The sequence below is a fragment of the Chroicocephalus ridibundus genome, chromosome Z, assembly GCF_963924245.1.
Source record: "Chroicocephalus ridibundus chromosome Z, bChrRid1.1, whole genome shotgun sequence".
Classification (NCBI taxonomy): Eukaryota; Metazoa; Chordata; class Aves; order Charadriiformes; family Laridae; genus Chroicocephalus; species Chroicocephalus ridibundus.
Window position 1 is genome coordinate 56376605 of NC_086316.1, and position 18191 is coordinate 56394795.

At 59.7% G+C, this 18191-nt stretch overlaps 1 protein-coding gene across 1 annotated transcript; it reads right to left on the reverse strand.

Moving 5' to 3' along the window:
- Positions 1–13908: 13908 nt before the first annotated feature.
- Positions 13909–16904, reverse strand: LOC134509072 (sperm-associated antigen 4 protein-like). The gene is made up of 6 exons (XM_063321543.1): positions 16553–16904; positions 16292–16361; positions 15684–15784; positions 15014–15181; positions 14576–14665; positions 13909–14049 (listed from the first exon to the last, which is right to left on the reverse strand). Exons 1-6 carry the CDS (start codon positions 16610–16612, stop codon positions 13909–13911), a joined length of 630 nt encoding a protein of 209 aa, XP_063177613.1. The 5' UTR covers positions 16613–16904.
- Between the last annotated feature and the right edge of the window lie 1287 nt (positions 16905–18191).

Consider the following 18191-nt stretch of genomic DNA (forward strand, 5'->3'; position numbering starts at 1 on the left):
TCAGACCACGATAGTCTACAGTTAGCCTCCACTCTCCATTAGATTTTCGCACCGGCCATATGGGACTGTTAAAGGGGGAGCGAGTCTTGCTGATCACTCCTTGAACCTCTAGTTGACGAATCAGCTCATGGATGGGAATCAGAGAGTCTCGGTTAGTGCGATACTGTCGCCGATGCACCGTTGTGGTAGCAATCGGCACCTGTTGTTCTTTGACCCTCAATAACCCCACAACAGAAGAATCCTCCGAGAGACCAGGCAAGGCAGACAACTGTTTAACTTCCTCTGTCTCCAAAGCAGCTATGCCAAAGGCCCAGCGGTACCCTTTTGGGTCCTTAAAATACCCTCTCCTGAGGTAATCTATACCAAGGATGCATGGAGCCTCTGGGCCAGTCACAATGGGATGCTTTTGCCACTCATTCCCAGTTAGGCTCACTTCTGCCTCCAGTACAGTCAACTCTTGGGATCCCCCTGTCACCCCAGAAATACAAATGGGTTCTGCCCCTCTATAGCTTGATGGTATTAAAGTACACTGCGCACCCGTGTCCACTAGAGCCTTATACTCCTGTGGGTCTGATGTGCCAGGCCATCGAATCCACACCGTCCAATAAACCCGGTTGTCCCTTTCCTCCACCTGGCCGGAGGCAGGGCCCCCCTAATACTCGTCATAGTATCCATTACTCACTTCTTGCATAAATGACTTGGAAGTTCCTTCAAGAGGATCAGAAGCAAGATCAGGCCTTCTGCTTTGTCTGGGGAACGGCCCACTGGAAACTGGGGCGGCACTTTTCCTGGAGGGATCCCCTTTTGTGGTTGTCCTTCCTTGCAACTCCTGTACCCGTGTCCGCAGGATCGAAGTAGGTCGTCCATCCCACTTCCTCATGTCCTCTCCGTGGTCCTGCAGGTAGAACCACAGGGTGCCTCGTGGTGTGTACCCTCTGTACTCTCTCTCTTGAGTGGGGAAATGCCTGCTTCTAATAGCTGAGATGCTGGCCCGTGCAGGTGGGGAATAGAACATATTCTCTTCAAGTTGCTGGACCTTCCGCGACAATTTCTCCACAGCTGAGACAAGGGGGGAAGAGAGACTTTCTTCATATCGCCGGAGCCGGCCAGCTACCTCATCCACTGTTGGTCCCTCTTCACCTTTCCATTCCATTACTGCCAGGGAGTTGGCATATGACGATGGTGCGCTCCGTACAAACTTCCGCCACATGGGCCTTGTGCATCGCACCTCATCAGGGTCTGTGGGTAAGTCGGCATTGTCCAAGTCATAATAAATCATCTCCCGCACGGCTAATTCTCTCAGGTACTGGATACCTCTTTCCATGGTAGTCCACTTGCTTGGCTGACATACAACATCCTCACTGAAGGGGTACCTCTCCCTCACGCCTGACAGGAGTCGTTTCCAGAGGCTGAGGGCTTGGGTCTTTTTCCCAATCGCCTTGTCAATGCCGCCTTCCCTAGACAGGGATCCCAGCTGCCTGGCCTCCCTACCCTCTAATTCCAGGCTACTGGCCCCATTATCCCAGCACCGGAGCAGCCAGGTGACAATGTGCTCGCCTGAAAGTCGGCTGAAATCTTTTCGCATATCCCGCAGCTCACTCAAGGATAGGGATCGAGTAATTATCTCTGGTTCTGCCTCTTCCTCCTGCTCTCGTGATGGCCCTGGTTCATCATCATCTCTTACTAAGCGAACTGATTTCTTTGTGTACTTCTTCTTCTGTATGGGGGCAACTGATACCGGCACGGGTTGGTTTCCTGGTTCAGTGGCAGTGGCTACCACGGGGGTTGCAGTAGCCGCAGTGTCTGCCGCAGGGGTTGCAGTAGCCGCAGTGTCTGCCGCAGGGGTTGCAGTAGCCGCAGTGTCCGCCGCAGGGGTTGCAGTAGCCGCAGTGTCCGCCGCAGGGGTTGCAGTAGCCGCAGGGGCTGCAGTAGCCGCAGGGGCCGCAGTAGCCGTAGGGGCCGCAGCAGCCGTAGGGGCCGCAGCAGCCGTAGGGGCCGCAGCAGGGGCCGCAGCAGGGGCCGCAGCAGGGGCCGCCAGTCTGGTTTCCATCTCTTCCCCTTGAGGGTGCTGCATAATTCTGAGCAGTGCCTGGTAGATACTGGCCAGGGCCCAGCACAGCGCGGTGAGTTGTGCCTCTCTAGAATAGCCACAGCATTTTCCCTTCAAATATTCTACCACTTTATCAGGGTCCTGTAATTGTTCAGGGGTGAAGTCCCAGACCATTGGAGGTGAGTAGTTCTCTAGGTACCTGCCCATGCTCTCCCACATGCCATGCCACCCCTGACTATCCAGCCTCGGAGCAGATCTCCGGGTGGTAGTCTTAAATAGTTGCTTAACCCTAAACAAGACCTGGAACGTATTCAGGAGACATAACACTAGGAACACGCTGGTTTGAGTATCCCAAGGATATTCAAGATTCTCAAAAGCTGTCATACCTGACCCGAAGGAGAAAAGGGAGGCAAAAGGGCTGGGGAAACTATTAACAAATTCTGAGAGACAGTGTCCAATGTACGGACAGGACAACAAAACCACATAAACACCCCAAAATAGCCGTCTGAACAGTGATGTTATCATATCATAAACAGATATCGCACAGGACAGCAGAATGATAATCCTCATCCCTCTTCCAGACATGGTAAACAGCATCGCAGGGAGTACATAAGCCATATAGGAATTTATGTAACACAGCCATGAGAACAAACCAAGCAACATGATGACCAGTGACTATTTACCTAATAAAATAAATGCATACAAGAAGGAAAAAAAAAAACCAAAACCGTTTTTTCCACGTTCTAGTTGGATTCTGTCGTTATCTCAACCCTTCGTGCCCCACGTTGGGCGCCAAAAAGGACTGTCGTGGTTTAGCCTCAGATGGCAACAAAGAACCACGTGCCGCTCGCACGTGCCTTCCTAATAGAGGAAGGATCGTAAGAAAAGGCAAGACTCTTGGATTGGGACAAAGGCAGTTTAACAAAACAGCAAAGGGAACAGGCAAACAACAACAACAACACGGGTAGGGGAATATACAAACGCGATTACGGAACCGCCGCTCCCCGCCGCTCGCGGACCGGCCGGCCCCGGGACGCCCCAGCCCGCTTTTAAGCAGCAACTTCCTGTCCCCTCCCCCGGCAGCTCAGGGTGGGCGTGGCTCACATGGCATGGAATACCAGGGAAAATTAACCCTATCCCCACCGGAACCAGGACATAACATCATAGAAAGCTATCAGATTGGTCAGGCATGATTTGCCCTTGGTAAATCCATGCTGACCACTTCCAATAACTTCCTGTTCCTCTATGTGTTTGGAGACGACATCCAGAATGAGTCGCTCCATTACCTTCCCAGGGACAGAGGTGAGACTAACCGGCCTGTAGTTCCCTGGGTCCTCCTTCTTGCCTTTTTTGAAGATTGGAGTGATGTCAGCCTTCCTCCAGTCCTCAGGCACCTCTCCTGTTCCCCATGACCTTGTTCCTCGTGCCAAAGGATTTCATCAAGGACCTTAGGCAAGGAAAGGCTACGGGAGCGTCGTCTCCTTTTGCTCGGTTAGGAAACATCTCCTTGGTGGAGAGAAAGCGGAAAGCCTGAGGAAGGCCTCAGCCTGTGAAAGGCAGAAGTTGGCACCTTTGAGGGGGCCTCTGAAATGACATTGCTCTGCACCAGACTAACGGCCGCATCCCTCTGCTCTGTTTCTCAGTTTTCTGCTTTAATTTTTATTGAGGGAAGAAGGTCTACACAGGTGTCTGGCCGACGGCCTTCCTTCCCATGATCTTCCCATGCACTTGCACTCGATAAATGCAGGTGTATCCTGGTTTTCCCCAGTTGCTCCGTATGCCAAGTTTCAGAAACGGAAAGCCTCTGGGAATCCCATTCTGCAAAGAAACCGTGGCAAAAAGCAGCGTTACTCCGGGGTGTAAAGAGTGAGAGCAGGCTCTGTGCGTCTTCCTCTGACCGCCCGGCCTCTGCCCCGGGCCCTTCTCCCCTCCCCTCCTCCCACGCAGGCGGCAAAGGACCCCTGTGCCCCTGCAGAGCAAACGCCCGGCCTCGGGGAGGTGGCGGGCAGCCGTGGAAACCTGCGGCTCGCTGGTGCCGGGGAAGCAGGGCCCAGGGAAAGTCCTGCTGCCAGGGCAAGGTGCTGGGCATCCGCCCTGCCACCGCCTGCCCGGCGGCTGCAGCTGGGGAGCTGCAGGGTCCAACACAGACATGGGGCTGATCTGCTCTTCCGTCTGCTTTTGCCTCCCTGACGGATGCCACTCTTCCCCCGCATCCCACCCATGTTTCTCTCGGCCACGGTCAGGCCCCTGTCCCAGCAGGGACCGTCTGCACCACTTCTGCAAGCGGCTTGCTGGCCAACCGGCGTTGCTGCCCTGGCCTCTTGCCCAGACGCACACACTGTACCTGCAGAGGGAAGGTCTCATTTGGCCCTTTCTGCAGGGTGTGGGGAGATGTCCCCAGCAGAGTTTCTTGCTCGCCTTCCTCATCCGGTCCCTTGGAGATAAAGCACAGGGGAGGAAGTCAGTCGTGACCCGAGCACCAGGAAACACTCATGCCAGACCCGCGCCCGTCATCTGCACCCCACTCCTGCGGCTCCAGTGCGGTCTGGCGCAGGATGCAGTGGGGCTGAGTGTCCTCCTTGTGTGTTGCTCAGGGGCCCGGAGGTGCTGGGCCAAAAGGTGCTGAGGGAGCCTTAGGAGGGGTGATACCACCCGGCACGTCCCTTGAAATGTCCCCTCAGGGAACGGCAGAATCTCGGCAGATGCGCAGAGAGCAGCAAGTCCCCGTTAGAGCTTTTGCCCGCGGCCAGGTCCCAACCCCCAGTGCCCGGCAGAGACTTACAGAGACAGTGAAATCTCGGGGGGCACTGCTGACAGTCCCCAGCGCAGAGGCCATCTTTGAGGTTTGATCTCTGGTGATGGCTGTCGCTTGTATTTGTGTGGGGGACCGGATCAGCTGCTTGCTCCGAGACCATTGGAAAGGCCAGTAGTATCCTGGCAAGGCATCCGGCTGAAAGCGGAGAGCAAGAGGATGGAACGTGAGGGCATGATGGGAACAGGAGGACATGACGGGGCCCGTGTGCTCCCGTGGAGCCAGGAGCACAGGCGGCACTGCCCCTGTGGGCTGTGCTTGTGCTCGAAACGAACGGCGTGTTGGGAAGCGGACAGGAGCTCTGCAGCCAGCAGCTCTGCAGCCTCCCACCCCCTCCACTGCCCCCGCGGGAGAGGGACAATCAGAGCTGTGGCAGGGAAATGGCGTCCCGAAGGAGAAGTATCTTCACCCAGCAGGGACCAGGGAGGGTGGGCAGGAAGCTCAGCTCAGCGCAGCCCCTTTCTGAGGGCAACTGCTGTTTTCTAGGGAGCCAAGCCCTGTGGGAGACCTCAGGTGCCTGGCACCGCCCCGGTGCCGGGGCCTTGGGCAACGCCATTGGCCTGAGGGGAGATGCCCCAGGACTTGCCCCACACCTTCAAAGAGGCAAGAGAAGCAGCAATGACGGTTTCTGCTCCTGTACCTGCACAAAGGTGTCCTGGGGGGCTGGAGCACACAGGAACCAAAAGACCCTGCAGAGTCCTGCAGAGCTGCTGGACGATCTCTGCAGGTCCATGGCAGCCCCTGAAGGGAGAAGAGCGCAGGTGACTGCAAAAGGCCCAGGCTCAGAGCACCTGGTGGTTGCAGGCAACTACTAAGGCTGCCTGCCAGCCCCACAGCCAGCAGCGCACGCTTGGAGGTGCCCCAGGAGAAGGAGGGGATCCCCGTGCCCCACGCCCCTCCTGGCTGCACAAAGAGAAGGTCTGCGGGTGCTGGGAGACAGCAAGCCCCCTGGGGAAGAGCTGCAGACCCAAGCCGAGGCCGCGCTGCGTGGACAGCCCGTCCGCTCGCTTTTGTTCCCCAGCAAAGCTCAGCGGAGAGGGAGAGGGCAGAAATGCTGCCAGGGGCACCAGCGAGGGGTCCGACGGCAGGGCTGGGCCCAGCTCTGCCACAGTCATGCTCTTGGGCGCCGTGGTTTCGTTCAATCTCCCTACGCTTTGTCGAGCAGAGTCTGCAGCGCAGCCTCCTTTTGGGAGCACCGAGCAGGAGTTCAGTGCGATGAGAGCCCTGCCTGCCTGCGTCCATCCGTACCTGCCTCTTTCAGAGCCCAGTCAGACATCTGCGTGCTTGCAGACATTGCCTCTCCCATTAGCCGAACTTCCTGGAAAGACACATGGGAGCAGGGGAAATGACCACAGGTCCCTTGGCCAGGGCAAGGGGCTTTAGAGCGGAGAAGCTCGACCAGCAGCCCCTGGCAGGGGATGGCTGTGTGGGGTGAGCAGGAAAAGCCCACCAAGTGGCCCAGGAAGGGCCTTGCCCGTCCCAGCCCTCTTTCCCAAAGTGCAGCATCACCTCCTTGCTAGCATCGATCTCTGCAGCCAGGCGCCTGATCTCCTTCCTCAGGAGTTCCATTGCTGGGGATTGTTCCCTGCAGTCACCAGGAAAGCAGATCTCGTCAGAGCGCTGCCCAGCCCCTCCCAGAGCCTCCAAGCTCAGGGAGAGCAGAGAGAGGGGCGCTCGAGCCCCCTTTTCTTTCCCTGGTTTGTAAGCGCTTCCCTCCCCCTCCGGGTTGAGCCAAAGGCCCAGGCAGGAGCGAAAGGCATGAGCCCTGGGCACAGCGCAAGGGAAGGCAAATAGCACGGGCTCATCTGCCGCTAGCCCGCCAAAGGTGCTGCAGGTGAGGAGAGAGGAGAGGGCTCTTACCGTAGGGACCACAGGTTGGCTGATGCCTGCCCCAGCGGCACCTGAAAGAGAAAGGCTCTCCCTTTGAGTCCCCGAGCTGCCGGGGCTTTCCAGAGCCGGTGGCTCTAGGAAGGCACAGCAGAAGCTGCTGCTGGTTCTCTGGGTCACTGCCTGGAACCGGAGCGCTGGGCCATTTCCCCACCCACCGCCAGCAGGGCTCCTCCGTGGGCCTTTCCTGTCCCACAGCAGCAGTCACTGACCTGTGCCACATCCTCTGCCCCCTGCATCCACATGAGCTGCAGGATCCCGCAGCAGGAACCAACTGTAATTCACATGAGCAAGAGAGAGTTGTTTTAGGAGGGTTTCTGACAATGCTTGGAGTCCCGCGGTCTCCTCCCCCAGCACGGTGGCAAGAGGCTGGCTGGGGACATGGGGCAAGGGTGCAGAGAGAGGTTGCGGCTCCAAGAAGGGAGCCTCTCTCTCCTTGGGCCTCGGGGCTCTGCACAGCCCTGCTTCCCGGGCACGCTGGCCGCCCCACAGCTACGCCCCATTTCCCCTCCCCGCTCTGCGCGTAGGGAGCATCTTGGGAGCTCCCTGAGCTGCAGACGTGGGAGGCTGGAAAGGCCCCACTCGCTCCTCTGCCTCACGCTGAAGCCCGCGCTCCCTGCCTCCGTGCCTCCGCTGGCAGCAGAGGAATACTCACCAAGAGCAGCCAGGTTCAACAAGAAAAGGATCGTGAAGATCCTCTTCACGTTCAAGGTGACGATCTCTTGCCTGAAAAAGAGGGAGTTCTGGCTTAGCAGTGGCCAAGGGCAGAGCCCTGCACGAGGGGACTTTCTCTTCAAGCCAAGGAGCAGGAATTTTGGAGGAGCCAGGGTCTGCGGGTGGGGAGCACCGCCAGCCTCCCCCTGCTCGCCCTGACCCACTGTCACCCCTCGTCTCCGTGTCCCCACTGCGCACGTCTTGTACTCACAGGGTGGAGATGCCTGTGCCGAGGCATCTCTGGACGGCGTCCACAGCCGCTGGCAGACCGAAGACCAACCCTGGGCAAAGAAACCGCAGAAAAGCCTGAGGACCCTTCTTGAGGACACTGGTCCAACGCGTGCCAGATCCCTGCAGGGAGGTGGGCGCCGGTCCTCCCTCCCTGGGGGCAGGGGCAGGGCCGTGGTTCTGCCCTGGAGAAGGGGGCAGCTGGGCGCAGCCTGGGAGTGGGGTACAAGGGCCGGGCAGGATCCCCTCGCAGGCAGGGCACTGCTGGCGTGCCTGGGCAGGGGGGCTGGCACGAGTCCCGGCCTACCCCGTGGTTAGTGCAGTATCCCACAAAGACACGGGCACGGTAGCCATCTCCGTCATGGTCACCGGGAGGCGAGGTGGCCCCAGGCCTCCCTCGGGGCAGGATGAGGCTGGGCGTGCAGGCCCGTGGCTCCCGGCCGAGCCAGGCAGGCTTGGTGCAAACACGGGGCGAAAGGCAGCACTGAACTTACGCTTCTTTTCTGCAGCCCTGCGGCGTGCGGGCCTGGGCCGTCTGGTGCCCTGAGCCTGCCGAGACCTTGCCCGGCTGCCCCTGGCCCGTCTTCTTCTCCCCATCCTCGCGAGCAACGAAGCTCTCCCGCAAGCTTAGGTGGCCTCCTTCAGCCGCAGGAGCGTTGTGTGTGTGCGGGCAGATCCCTCCTGGAGATAGCCGGGAGGAGAACGCCTGCCACAGGCACACAGGCAGCAGCACACCGCGAGACCACATCTTATGGCCCACGGTGCATGACCTCACAAAGCCTGTCCCCGCACGGTCTGAGGTCGTGGCTGTGATGTCAGAGGAGGAACTGCAGGAGGGGTTGGGGGGGTGGAGAGAGACCCCGCTGCCCGCTTGGCCGCTGTGCTTTGCATTTGTGAGCAGACAGTGTTGAAAACACAGCAATGTTTCAGGTGGTGCTGGGCAGTGCCTGCAGAGCGCCAAGGCTTCCTCTGGTCCTCTCTGTGTGTCCCCGAGCGAGTGGGCTGAGGCTGGGCGAGAGGCTGGGAGGGGACACAGCACGGAGAGCCAAGCCAAAGGGACCCAAGGGCTGCTCCACGCCATGGATTGTCAAGCTCCGCAATAAATCCTGGGCCTTTGGTCTTTCCAACGCAGCCATTTCTTGGGGACTGGCTGGGCATCGGTGTGCTGGGGTCAACCCACCGCAGCCTGCGTCGAGAAAGGAGGGTGTTTGCTGTGTGCTTTATAGGCTCTCGGTGGACCAGGCAGGTTCCTGGGACGGGGGGGCACAGGCTGCCCCGAGGGCAGTGGGGATCTCGTGTGGTGGCACGGGGACATGGTGTGTAGCGAGCATGGCCCCCTGCCTTCCCCCTGCCTGGGCAGGGCCTGCCATGCCAGACGGGTTGTCCCATGGAGCAAGGAGGGGACAGTGGCTCAGGGTGACACGGGCTGGGGCTGCACGGGGCTTTGGCCCACTCAGCCCCTCTGGCTCCACATCGTCATGGGGAGCTTCAGCCACCACATTGGCCCCAGGGACATGCCAAGGGGCTGCTGCGCCCCTCCATCCTCAACGGGACACACGAGCACCCAGGACACCCCAATGTCCCCTTCTGGGACAAGCCAGCTTGCAGGGCCTTGCCGGGCCATGATGAGAGTGAGCACCTCTAAGGACAAAGACGGAGCCCTGCTGTGCACTGTCTCCACGCCGTGCGAGCGAAGAGCGGGGGGAGCCGCCAGTGTGGAGGCCCTGTCCAGAAGACGGGCCTTGGGAAGCCTCTGGGCTTCCGTCCCTGCCACGGCCCCTCCACCGGCCACAGTCCCTCCACCGAGGGAGACCAGGGCTGTGGCCAGACCATAAGCAATGCTGAAGACCAACCTTGCTCAACGACACTGGAGAAAAGCCTGCGGACTGTTCTCTAGGTGGCCGGCCCTTCAGGGCGTATGCCAGACCCCTGCGGGAGGTGGCACTGGTCCTGTGCACTCCCTCCACAAAGCATGGGCAGGGGGCTGGGTTATGCCCTGGAGAGGGGGGCAGCCCTGCCACAGAGGGCCTGGCAGGTTCCCCTCGCAGGCAGGGCGCTGACGGCGTGCCTGGGCAGGGAGAACAGATGAGGCTTTGGCCTCTTGGCCTCTGCCGTACCGGTGTACCCTCTGGTTACTCCAGGATCCCACAAAGACGTGGACATGGTACCCAGCTCCACATGGGCACGTAGGGCAGGTGGCCCCAGGGCTCCCTCGGGGCTTGATGACGCTGGTTCTGCGGGGCCGTGGGTCCCGGCTAAGCCAAGCAGGCTTGGTACAGTCATGAGGAACATCGCTTCCTTTTCTCAGGCTGAACTCAACAGCACTCGGGCAGAGCTCAGACTCTCCTGCGCTCAAGGCAGGTTTCTAAGCCTCGCGGCTTTTACTATGCCTACAGCTCCTGACAGCTTCCCCCTCCGGAACAACCAGCCCTGCATTAGGCTCTGTGTGTCCTATCCACCAGCTGATGTCTCCAGGAGAGACTGTCTGCTGTCTGCTGCTCTCCTTCAGAGGGCTGTTAATGCCCCTTGTGCTCTTGGAGGAGCCCTTCTCCTCTTCATCTTGGGGAGAAACGAAGCTCTCCTCCAAGCCTATGCCCACTTGCTCCACTGCAGGAATGCTGCCTGCCCAGGGGTGGACACTCAGGCAACAGCCACCAAAATGTGGCCAAGGGAACACCTGCCATGAGCCCAGAGCCACCAGGACAGCACGAGCTCCTTCCAGGTGGGAGACAGTGGCTCACAGTGCCGTGGGGCTGGGCTTCGTGGCCACTCGCCTTTTCTCCAGCACTGCAGCTGCAGCGTGCTGGCCCTTTCCAGCTGGTGCCCTGCTCCTCGGGAGAGGGGCTACCCCTCTGGGAGGAAACAGGCAGAGCCCTGTTTTGCACTGCCTCCATGCCACGAGAGCCGAGGCCCTGGCCAGGAGACAGCCTTTGGGCAGCCCACCGGGAGACATCCCCGCCGTGCTGAGACCGAAACAGCAGCAGGCGCAGCAGGGCAGCACAACTGCTTCTCACCTCGACTGCCCCCGGCCCCCATAGCACCAACCTGCCCCTGGGCAGGCGTCTCAGAGGCCTGGCGGTCTACGGGGAGAGGGGAGCAGCTGCCCTCCTCCACAGCCCCCACCTCTTCCCAGGGCCTCTGCAGCACAAGGGCCAGAGCCCTCTCTGAAACAGCCCCCACGGCTTCTCTCCCTCACCACAGACCCACCAGGACGCAGCAGCAGCAGCAGCAGCAGCACGGGGCCGGGGGTCCCAGCGAGGCGAGGGCTGGGCTCTCGCGTGGCTCTGCCAGAGGCGGCTCAGAACCCTGCACCGTGGTTGCAGCAGGGGCCCACAAACGGCTTGTGCTGGAGAGCAGCAGGAACTCGCGGGTTCCAGTCGGAGCAGTTTCCAAGGGCCGAGCCAGAGGAACCATACAATCATACAATCATAGAATCATAGGGTTGGAAGGGACCTCTGGAGATCATCAGGTCCCACCCGCCTGCCAGAGCAGGGTCGTCTTAGAGCAGGTTGCCCAGGATCGTGTCCAGGTGAGTTTTGAATGTCTCCAGAGATGGAGACTCCACCGCCTCCCTGGGCAGCCTGTTCCTGTGCTTTGGCACCCTCGGGGTAAAGAAGTTCCTCCTCATGTTTCGGTGGAACTTCCTATGGTCAAGTTTGTGCCCGTGACCTCTTGTCCTGCCGCTGGGCACCACTGAAAAGAGCCTGGCCCCATCCTCCTGACACCCACCCTTGAAGTATTTAGAAGTGTTGATAAGGTCCCTGCTCAGCCGTCTTTTTTGCAGACTGAAGAGACCCAAATCCCTCAGCCTTTCCTCATAAGAGAGGTGCTCCAGTCCCCTAATCCTCCTGGTAGCCCTTTGCTGCACCCTCTCCAGCAGTTCCCTGTCCCTCTTGAACCGGGGAGCCCAGCACTGGACACAGTACTCCAGGTGCGGCCTCACCAGGGCAGAGTAGCGGGGGAGGATGACCTCCCTCCACCTGCTGGCCACAGGAAGCAGGGCGGGAGGAGAGAGGGGAAGAAAATGGGTGGCGTGGAGCAGGCTGTGGGGAGAGGTGTGCCAAGAGATCAGGGCTGTCTCGCCAGAGAGATGTGTTAGTGTTTCTTTTCTTCCTATATGAGAAGCAGGAGTTCATAGGTTGCTCACAGGCAAGTCCATTAGATGCGGAGAAATTCCCCGAATCAAGAGGTTGGTTTGGGTTTGTGACAGACGCCCGTGGACAGTATGGCCAGACACTAGACGCGACCTGTCCTGGGACTGGAGCAATAACTGCAGGGGCTGTGATACTGCGGCAGGAGCCCTTGTGCTGGAGCTTCAGACCCCTCAAGGGTCCCAGCCATGGCTGCACCCCATGTGGGCCCCCACTAGACCCAGTCCCCAGATGCACGGTGTCCCCTGAAGGGAATGGGGGGGGAGCTCATGAGCTCTGGGGATCCTGACCCCCAACGCTGCCAGGCTCTGACGACTCCTGCCTGGGGTGAGACTCAGGGACGGCCCTCACGGAATCACGGAATCACGGAATCTTCAGAGTTGGAAGGGACCTCTAGAGATCATCTAGTCCAACTCCCCTGCTAGAGCAGGATTGCCTAAAGCACGTCCCTCAGGGCTGCATCCAGGCGGGTCTTGAAAATCTCCAGAGAAGGGGACTCCACAGCCTCCCTGGGCAGCCTGTTCCAGTGCTCTGTCACCCTCACCATAAAGAAGTTTTTCCGTGTATTTGAACGGAACTTCCTATGTTCTAGCTTGTGCCCATTGCCCCTTGTCCTGTCGCTGGGAACCATTGAAAAGAGCCTGGCTCCGTCCTCCTTAAACCCACCCTTTAGATACTTGGAAACATTAATCAGGTCCCCCCTCAACCTTCTCTTCTCCAGGCTAAAGAGTCCCAGCTCTTTCAGCCTTTCCTCATAAGGGAGGTGCTCCAGTCCCATAATCATCTTGGTTGCCCTACGCTGGACTCTCTCCAGTAGTGCCCTGTCCCTCTTGAACTGGGGAGCCCAAAACTGGACACAGTACTCCAGTTGTGGCCTCACCAGTGCAGAGTAGAGGGGGAGAATGACCTCCCTCGACCTACTGGCCACAGTCTTTCCTATGCAGCCCAGGATGCCATTGGCCTTCTTGGTGACAAGGGCACACTGCTGGCTCATGGATAATTGGCTGTCTACCAGGACCCCCAGGTCCTTCTCCTCAGAGCTGCTTCCCAGCATGTCCGCCCCTAACCTATACTGGTGTTTGGCATTCTTCCTTCCCAGGTGCAGGACCCTACACTTGTTTTTGTTGAACCTCATTAGGTTCTTCTCTGCCCAGCTCTCCAGCCTGTCCAGGTCACGCTGGATGGCAGCATGGCCCTCTGGAGTGTCGGCCACCCCTCCCAGCTTGGTATCATCAGCAAACTTGCTGAGGATACACTCTGTCCCCTCATCTAGGTCATTAATGAATATATTGAACAAAATTGGTCCAAGTATTGACCCCTGAGGGACACCACTCGTTACAGTCCTCCAACTGGACTCTGTGCCGCTGATCACAACCCTCTGAGTTCTGTCACTCAGCCAGCTCTCGATCCACCTCACTGTCACCTCATCTAGCCCATACTTCCTCAGCTTCCTAATGAGGATGTTATGGGAGACAGTGTCAAAAGCCTTGCTAAGGTCAAGGTAGATGACATCTACGGCTCTCCCCTCATCCAGCCAACCCGTTATAACATCATAGAAAGCTATCAGATTGGTCAGGCATGATTTGCCCTTGGTAAATCCATGCTGACCACTTCCAATAACTTCCTGTTCCTCTATGTGTTTGGAGACGACATCCAGAATGAGTCGCTCCATTACCTTCCCAGGGACAGAGGTGAGACTAACCGGCCTGTAGTTCCCTGGGTCCTCCTTCTTGCCTTTTTTGAAGAATGGAGTGATGTCAGCCTTCCTCCAGTCCTCAGGCACCTCTCCTGTTCCCCATGACCTTGTTCCTCGTGCCAAAGGATTTCATCAAGGACCTTAGGCAAGGAAAGGCTACGGGAGCGTCGTCTCCTTTTGCTCGGTTAGGAAACATCTCCTTGGTGGAGAGAAAGCGGAAAGCCTGAGGAAGGCCTCAGCCTGCGAAAGGCAGAAGTTGGCACCTTTGAGGGGGCCTCTGAAACGACATTGCTCTGCACCAGACTAACGGCCGCATCCCTCTGCTCTGTTTCTCAGTTTTCTGCTTTAATTTTTATTGAGGGAAGAAGGTCTACACAGGTGTCTGGCCGACGGCCTTCCTTCCCATGATCTTCCCATGCACTTGCACTCGATAAATGCAGGTGTATCCTGGTTTTCCCCAGTTGCTCCGTATGCCAAGTTTCAGAAACGGAAAGCCTCTGGGAATCCCATTCTGCAAAGAAACCGTGGCAAAAAGCAGCGTTACTCCGGGGTGTAAAGAGTGAGAGCAGGCTCTGTGCGTCTTCCTCTGACCGCCCGGCCTCTGCCCCGGGCCCTTCTCCCCTCCCCTCCTCCCACGCAGGCGGCAAAGGACCCCTGTGCCCCTGCAGAGCAAACGCCCGGCCTCGGGGAGGTGGCGGGCAGCCGTGGAAACCTGCGGCTCGCTGGTGCCGGGGAAGCAGGGCCCAGGGAAAGTCCTGCTGCCAGGGCAAGGTGCTGGGCATCCGCCCTGCCACCGCCTGCCCGGCGGCTGCAGCTGGGGAGCTGCAGGGTCCAACACAGACATGGGGCTGATCTGCTCTTCCGTCTGCTTTTGCCTCCCTGACGGATGCCACTCTTCCCCCGCATCCCACCCATGTTTCTCTCAGCCACGGTCAGGCCCCTGTCCCAGCAGGGACCGTCTGCACCACTTCTGCAAGCGGCTTGCTGGCCAACCGGCGTTGCTGCCCTGGCCTCTTGCCCAGACGCACACACTGTACCTGCAGAGGGAAGGTCTCATTTGGCCCTTTCTGCAGGGTGTGGGGAGATGTCCCCAGCAGAGTTTCTTGCTCGCCTTCCTCATCCGGTCCCTTGGAGATAAAGCACAGGGGAGGAAGTCAGTCGTGACCCGAGCACCAGGAAACACTCATGCCAGACCCGCGCCCGTCATCTGCACCCCACTCCTGCGGCTCCAGTGCGGTCTGGCGCAGGATGCGGTGGGGCTGAGTGTCCTCCTTGTGTGTTGCTCAGGGGCCCGGAGGTGCTGGGCCAAAAGGTGCTGAGGGAGCCTTAGGAGGGGTGATACCACCCGGCACGTCCCTTGAAATGTCCCCTCAGGGAACGGCAGAATCTCGGCAGATGCGCAGAGAGCAGCAAGTCCCCGTTAGAGCTTTTGCCCGCGGCCAGGTCCCAACCCCCAGTGCCCGGCAGAGACTTACAGAGACAGTGAAATCTCGGGGGGCACTGCTGACAGTCCCCAGCGCAGAGGCCATCTTTGAGGTTTGATCTCTGGTGATGGCTGTCGCTTGTATTTGTGTGGGGGACCGGATCAGCTGCTTGCTCCGAGACCATTGGAAAGGCCAGTAGTATCCTGGCAAGGCATCCGGCTGAAAGCGGAGAGCAAGAGGATGGAACGTGAGGGCATGATGGGAACAGGAGGACATGACGGGGCCCGTGTGCTCCCGTGGAGCCAGGAGCACAGGCGGCACTGCCCCTGTGGGCTGTGCTTGTGCTCGAAACGAACGGCGTGTTGGGAAGCGGACAGGAGCTCTGCAGCCAGCAGCTCTGCAGCCTCCCACCCCCTCCACTGCCCCCGCGGGAGAGGGACAATCAGAGCTGTGGCAGGGAAATGGCGTCCCGAAGGAGAAGTATCTTCACCCAGCAGGGACCAGGGAGGGTGGGCAGGAAGCTCAGCTCAGCGCAGCCCCTTTCTGAGGGCAACTGCTGTTTTCTAGGGAGCCAAGCCCTGTGGGAGACCTCAGGTGCCTGGCACCGCCCCGGTGCCGGGGCCTTGGGCAACGCCATTGGCCTGAGGGGAGATGCCCCAGGACTTGCCCCACACCTTCAAAGAGGCAAGAGAAGCAGCAATGACGGTTTCTGCTCCTGTACCTGCACAAAGGTGTCCTGGGGGGCTGGAGCACACAGGAACCAAAACACCCTGCAGAGTCCTGCAGAGCTGCTGGACGATCTCTGCAGGTCCATGGCAGCCCCTGAAGGGAGAAGAGCGCAGGTGACTGCAAAAGGCCCAGGCTCAGAGCACCTGGTGGTTGCAGGCAACTACTAAGGCTGCCTGCCAGCCCCACAGCCAGCAGCGCACGCTTGGAGGTGCCCCAGGAGAAGGAGGGGATCCCCGTGCCCCACGCCCCTCCCGGCTGCACAAAGAGAAGGTCTGCGGGTGCTGGGAGACAGCAAGCCCCCTGGGGAAGAGCTGCAGACCCAAGCCGAGGCCGCGCTGCGTGGACAGCCCGTCCGCTCGCTTTTGTTCCCCAGCAAAGCTCAGCGGAGAGGGAGAGGGCAGAAATGCTGCCAGGGGCACCAGCGAGGGGTCCGACGGCAGGGCTGGGCCCAGCTCTGCCACAGTCACGCTCTTGGGCGCCGTGGTTTCGTTCAATCTCCCTACGCTTTGTCGAGCAGAGTCTGCAGCGCAGCCTCCTTTTGGGAGCACCGAGCAGGAGTTCAGTGCGATGAGAGCCCTGCCTGCCTGCGTCCATCCGTACCTGCCTCTTTCAGAGCCCAGTCAGACATCTGCGTGCTTGCAGACATTGCCTCTCCCATTAGCCGAACTTCCTGGAAAGACACATGGGAGCAGGGGAAATGACCACAGGTCCCTTGGCCAGGGCAAGGGGCTTTAGAGCGGAGAAGCTCGACCAGCAGCCCCTGGCAGGGGATGGCTGTGTGGGGTGAGCAGGAAAAGCCCACCAAGTGGCCCAGGAAGGGCCTTGCCCGTCCCAGCCCTCTTTCCCAAAGTGCAGCATCACCTCCTTGCTAGCATCGATCTCTGCAGCCAGGCGCCTGATCTCCTTCCTCAGGAGTTCCATTGCTGGGGATTGTTCCCTGCAGTCACCAGGAAAGCAGATCTCGTCAGAGCGCTGCCCAGCCCCTCCCAGAGCCTCCAAGCTCAGGGAGAGCAGAGAGAGGGGCGCTCGAGCCCCCTTTTCTTTCCCTGGTTTGTAAGCGCTTCCCTCCCCCTCCGGGTTGAGCCAAAGGCCCAGGCAGGAGCGAAAGGCATGAGCCCTGGGCACAGCGCAAGGGAAGGCAAATAGCACGGGCTCATCTGCCGCTAGCCCGCCAAAGGTGCTGCAGGTGAGGAGAGAGGAGAGGGCTCTTACCGTAGGGACCACAGGTTGGCTGATGCCTGCCCCAGCGGCACCTGAAAGAGAAAGGCTCTCCCTTTGAGTCCCCGAGCTGGCGGGGCTTTCCAGAGCCGGTGGCTCTAGGAAGGCACAGCAGAAGCTGCTGCTGGTTCTCTGGGTCACTGCCTGGAACCGGAGCGCTGGGCCATTTCCCCACCCACCGCCAGCAGGGCTCCTCCGTGGGCCTTTCCTGTCCCACAGCAGCAGTCACTGACCTGTGCCACATCCTCTGCCCCCTGCATCCACATGAGCTGCAGGATCCCGCAGCAGGAACCAACTGTAATTCACATGAGCAAGAGAGAGTTGTTTTAGGAGGGTTTCTGACAATGCTTGGAGTCCCGCGGTCTCCTCCCCCAGCACGGTGGCAAGAGGCTGGCTGGGGACATGGGGCAAGGGTGCAGAGAGAGGTTGCGGCTCCAAGAAGGGAGCCTCTCTCTCCTTGGGCCTCGGGGCTCTGCACAGCCCTGCTTCCCGGGCACGCTGGCCGCCCCACAGCTACGCCCCATTTCCCCTCCCCGCTCTGCGCGTAGGGAGCATCTTGGGAGCTCCCTGAGCTGCAGACGTGGGAGGCTGGAAAGGCCCCACTCGCTCCTCTGCCTCACGCTGAAGCCCGCGCTCCCTGCCTCCGTGCCTCCGCTGGCAGCAGAGGAATACTCACCAAGAGCAGCCAGGTTCAACAAGAAAAGGATCGTGAAGATCCTCTTCACGTTCAAGGTGACGATCTCTTGCCTGAAAAAGAGGGAGTTCTGGCTTAGCAGTGGCCAAGGGCAGAGCCCTGCACGAGGGGACTTTCTCTTCCAAGCCAAGGAGCAGGAATTTTGGAGGAGCCAGGGTCTGCTGGTGGGGAGCATCGCCAGCCTCCCCCTGCTCGCCCTGACCCACTGTCACCCCTCGTCTCCGTGTCCCCACTGCGCACGTCTTGTACTCACAGGGTGGAGATGCCTGTGCCGAGGCATCTCTGGACGGCGTCCACAGCCGCTGGCAGACCGAAGACCAACCCTGGGCAAAGAAACCGCAGAAAAGCCTGAGGACCCTTCTTGAGGACACTGGTCCAACGCGTGCCAGATCCCTGCAGGGAGGTGGGCGCCGGTCCTCCCTCCCTGGGGGCAGGGGCAGGGCCGTGGTTCTGCCCTGGAGAAGGGGGCAGCTGGGCGCAGCCTGGGAGTGGGGTACAAGGGCCGGGCAGGATCCCCTCGCAGGCAGGGCACTGCTGGCGTGCCTGGGCAGGGGGGCTGGCACGAGTCCCGGCCTACCCCGTGGTTAG

Coding starts and splice junctions, on each gene's coding strand:
- LOC134509072 (XM_063321543.1), bottom strand. CDS start 16,612: ATGGAACTCCTGAGGAAGGAGATCAGGCGCCTGGCTGCAGAGATCGAT. Junction 15,182..15,683: donor CCCAGGACACCTTTGTGCAG/GTACAGGAGCAG, acceptor CTCCGCTTTCAG/CCGGATGCCTTGCCAGGATA. Junction 14,666..15,013: donor CCCGAGATTTCACTGTCTCT/GTAAGTCTCTGC, acceptor TTTATCTCCAAG/GGACCGGATGAGGAAGGCGA.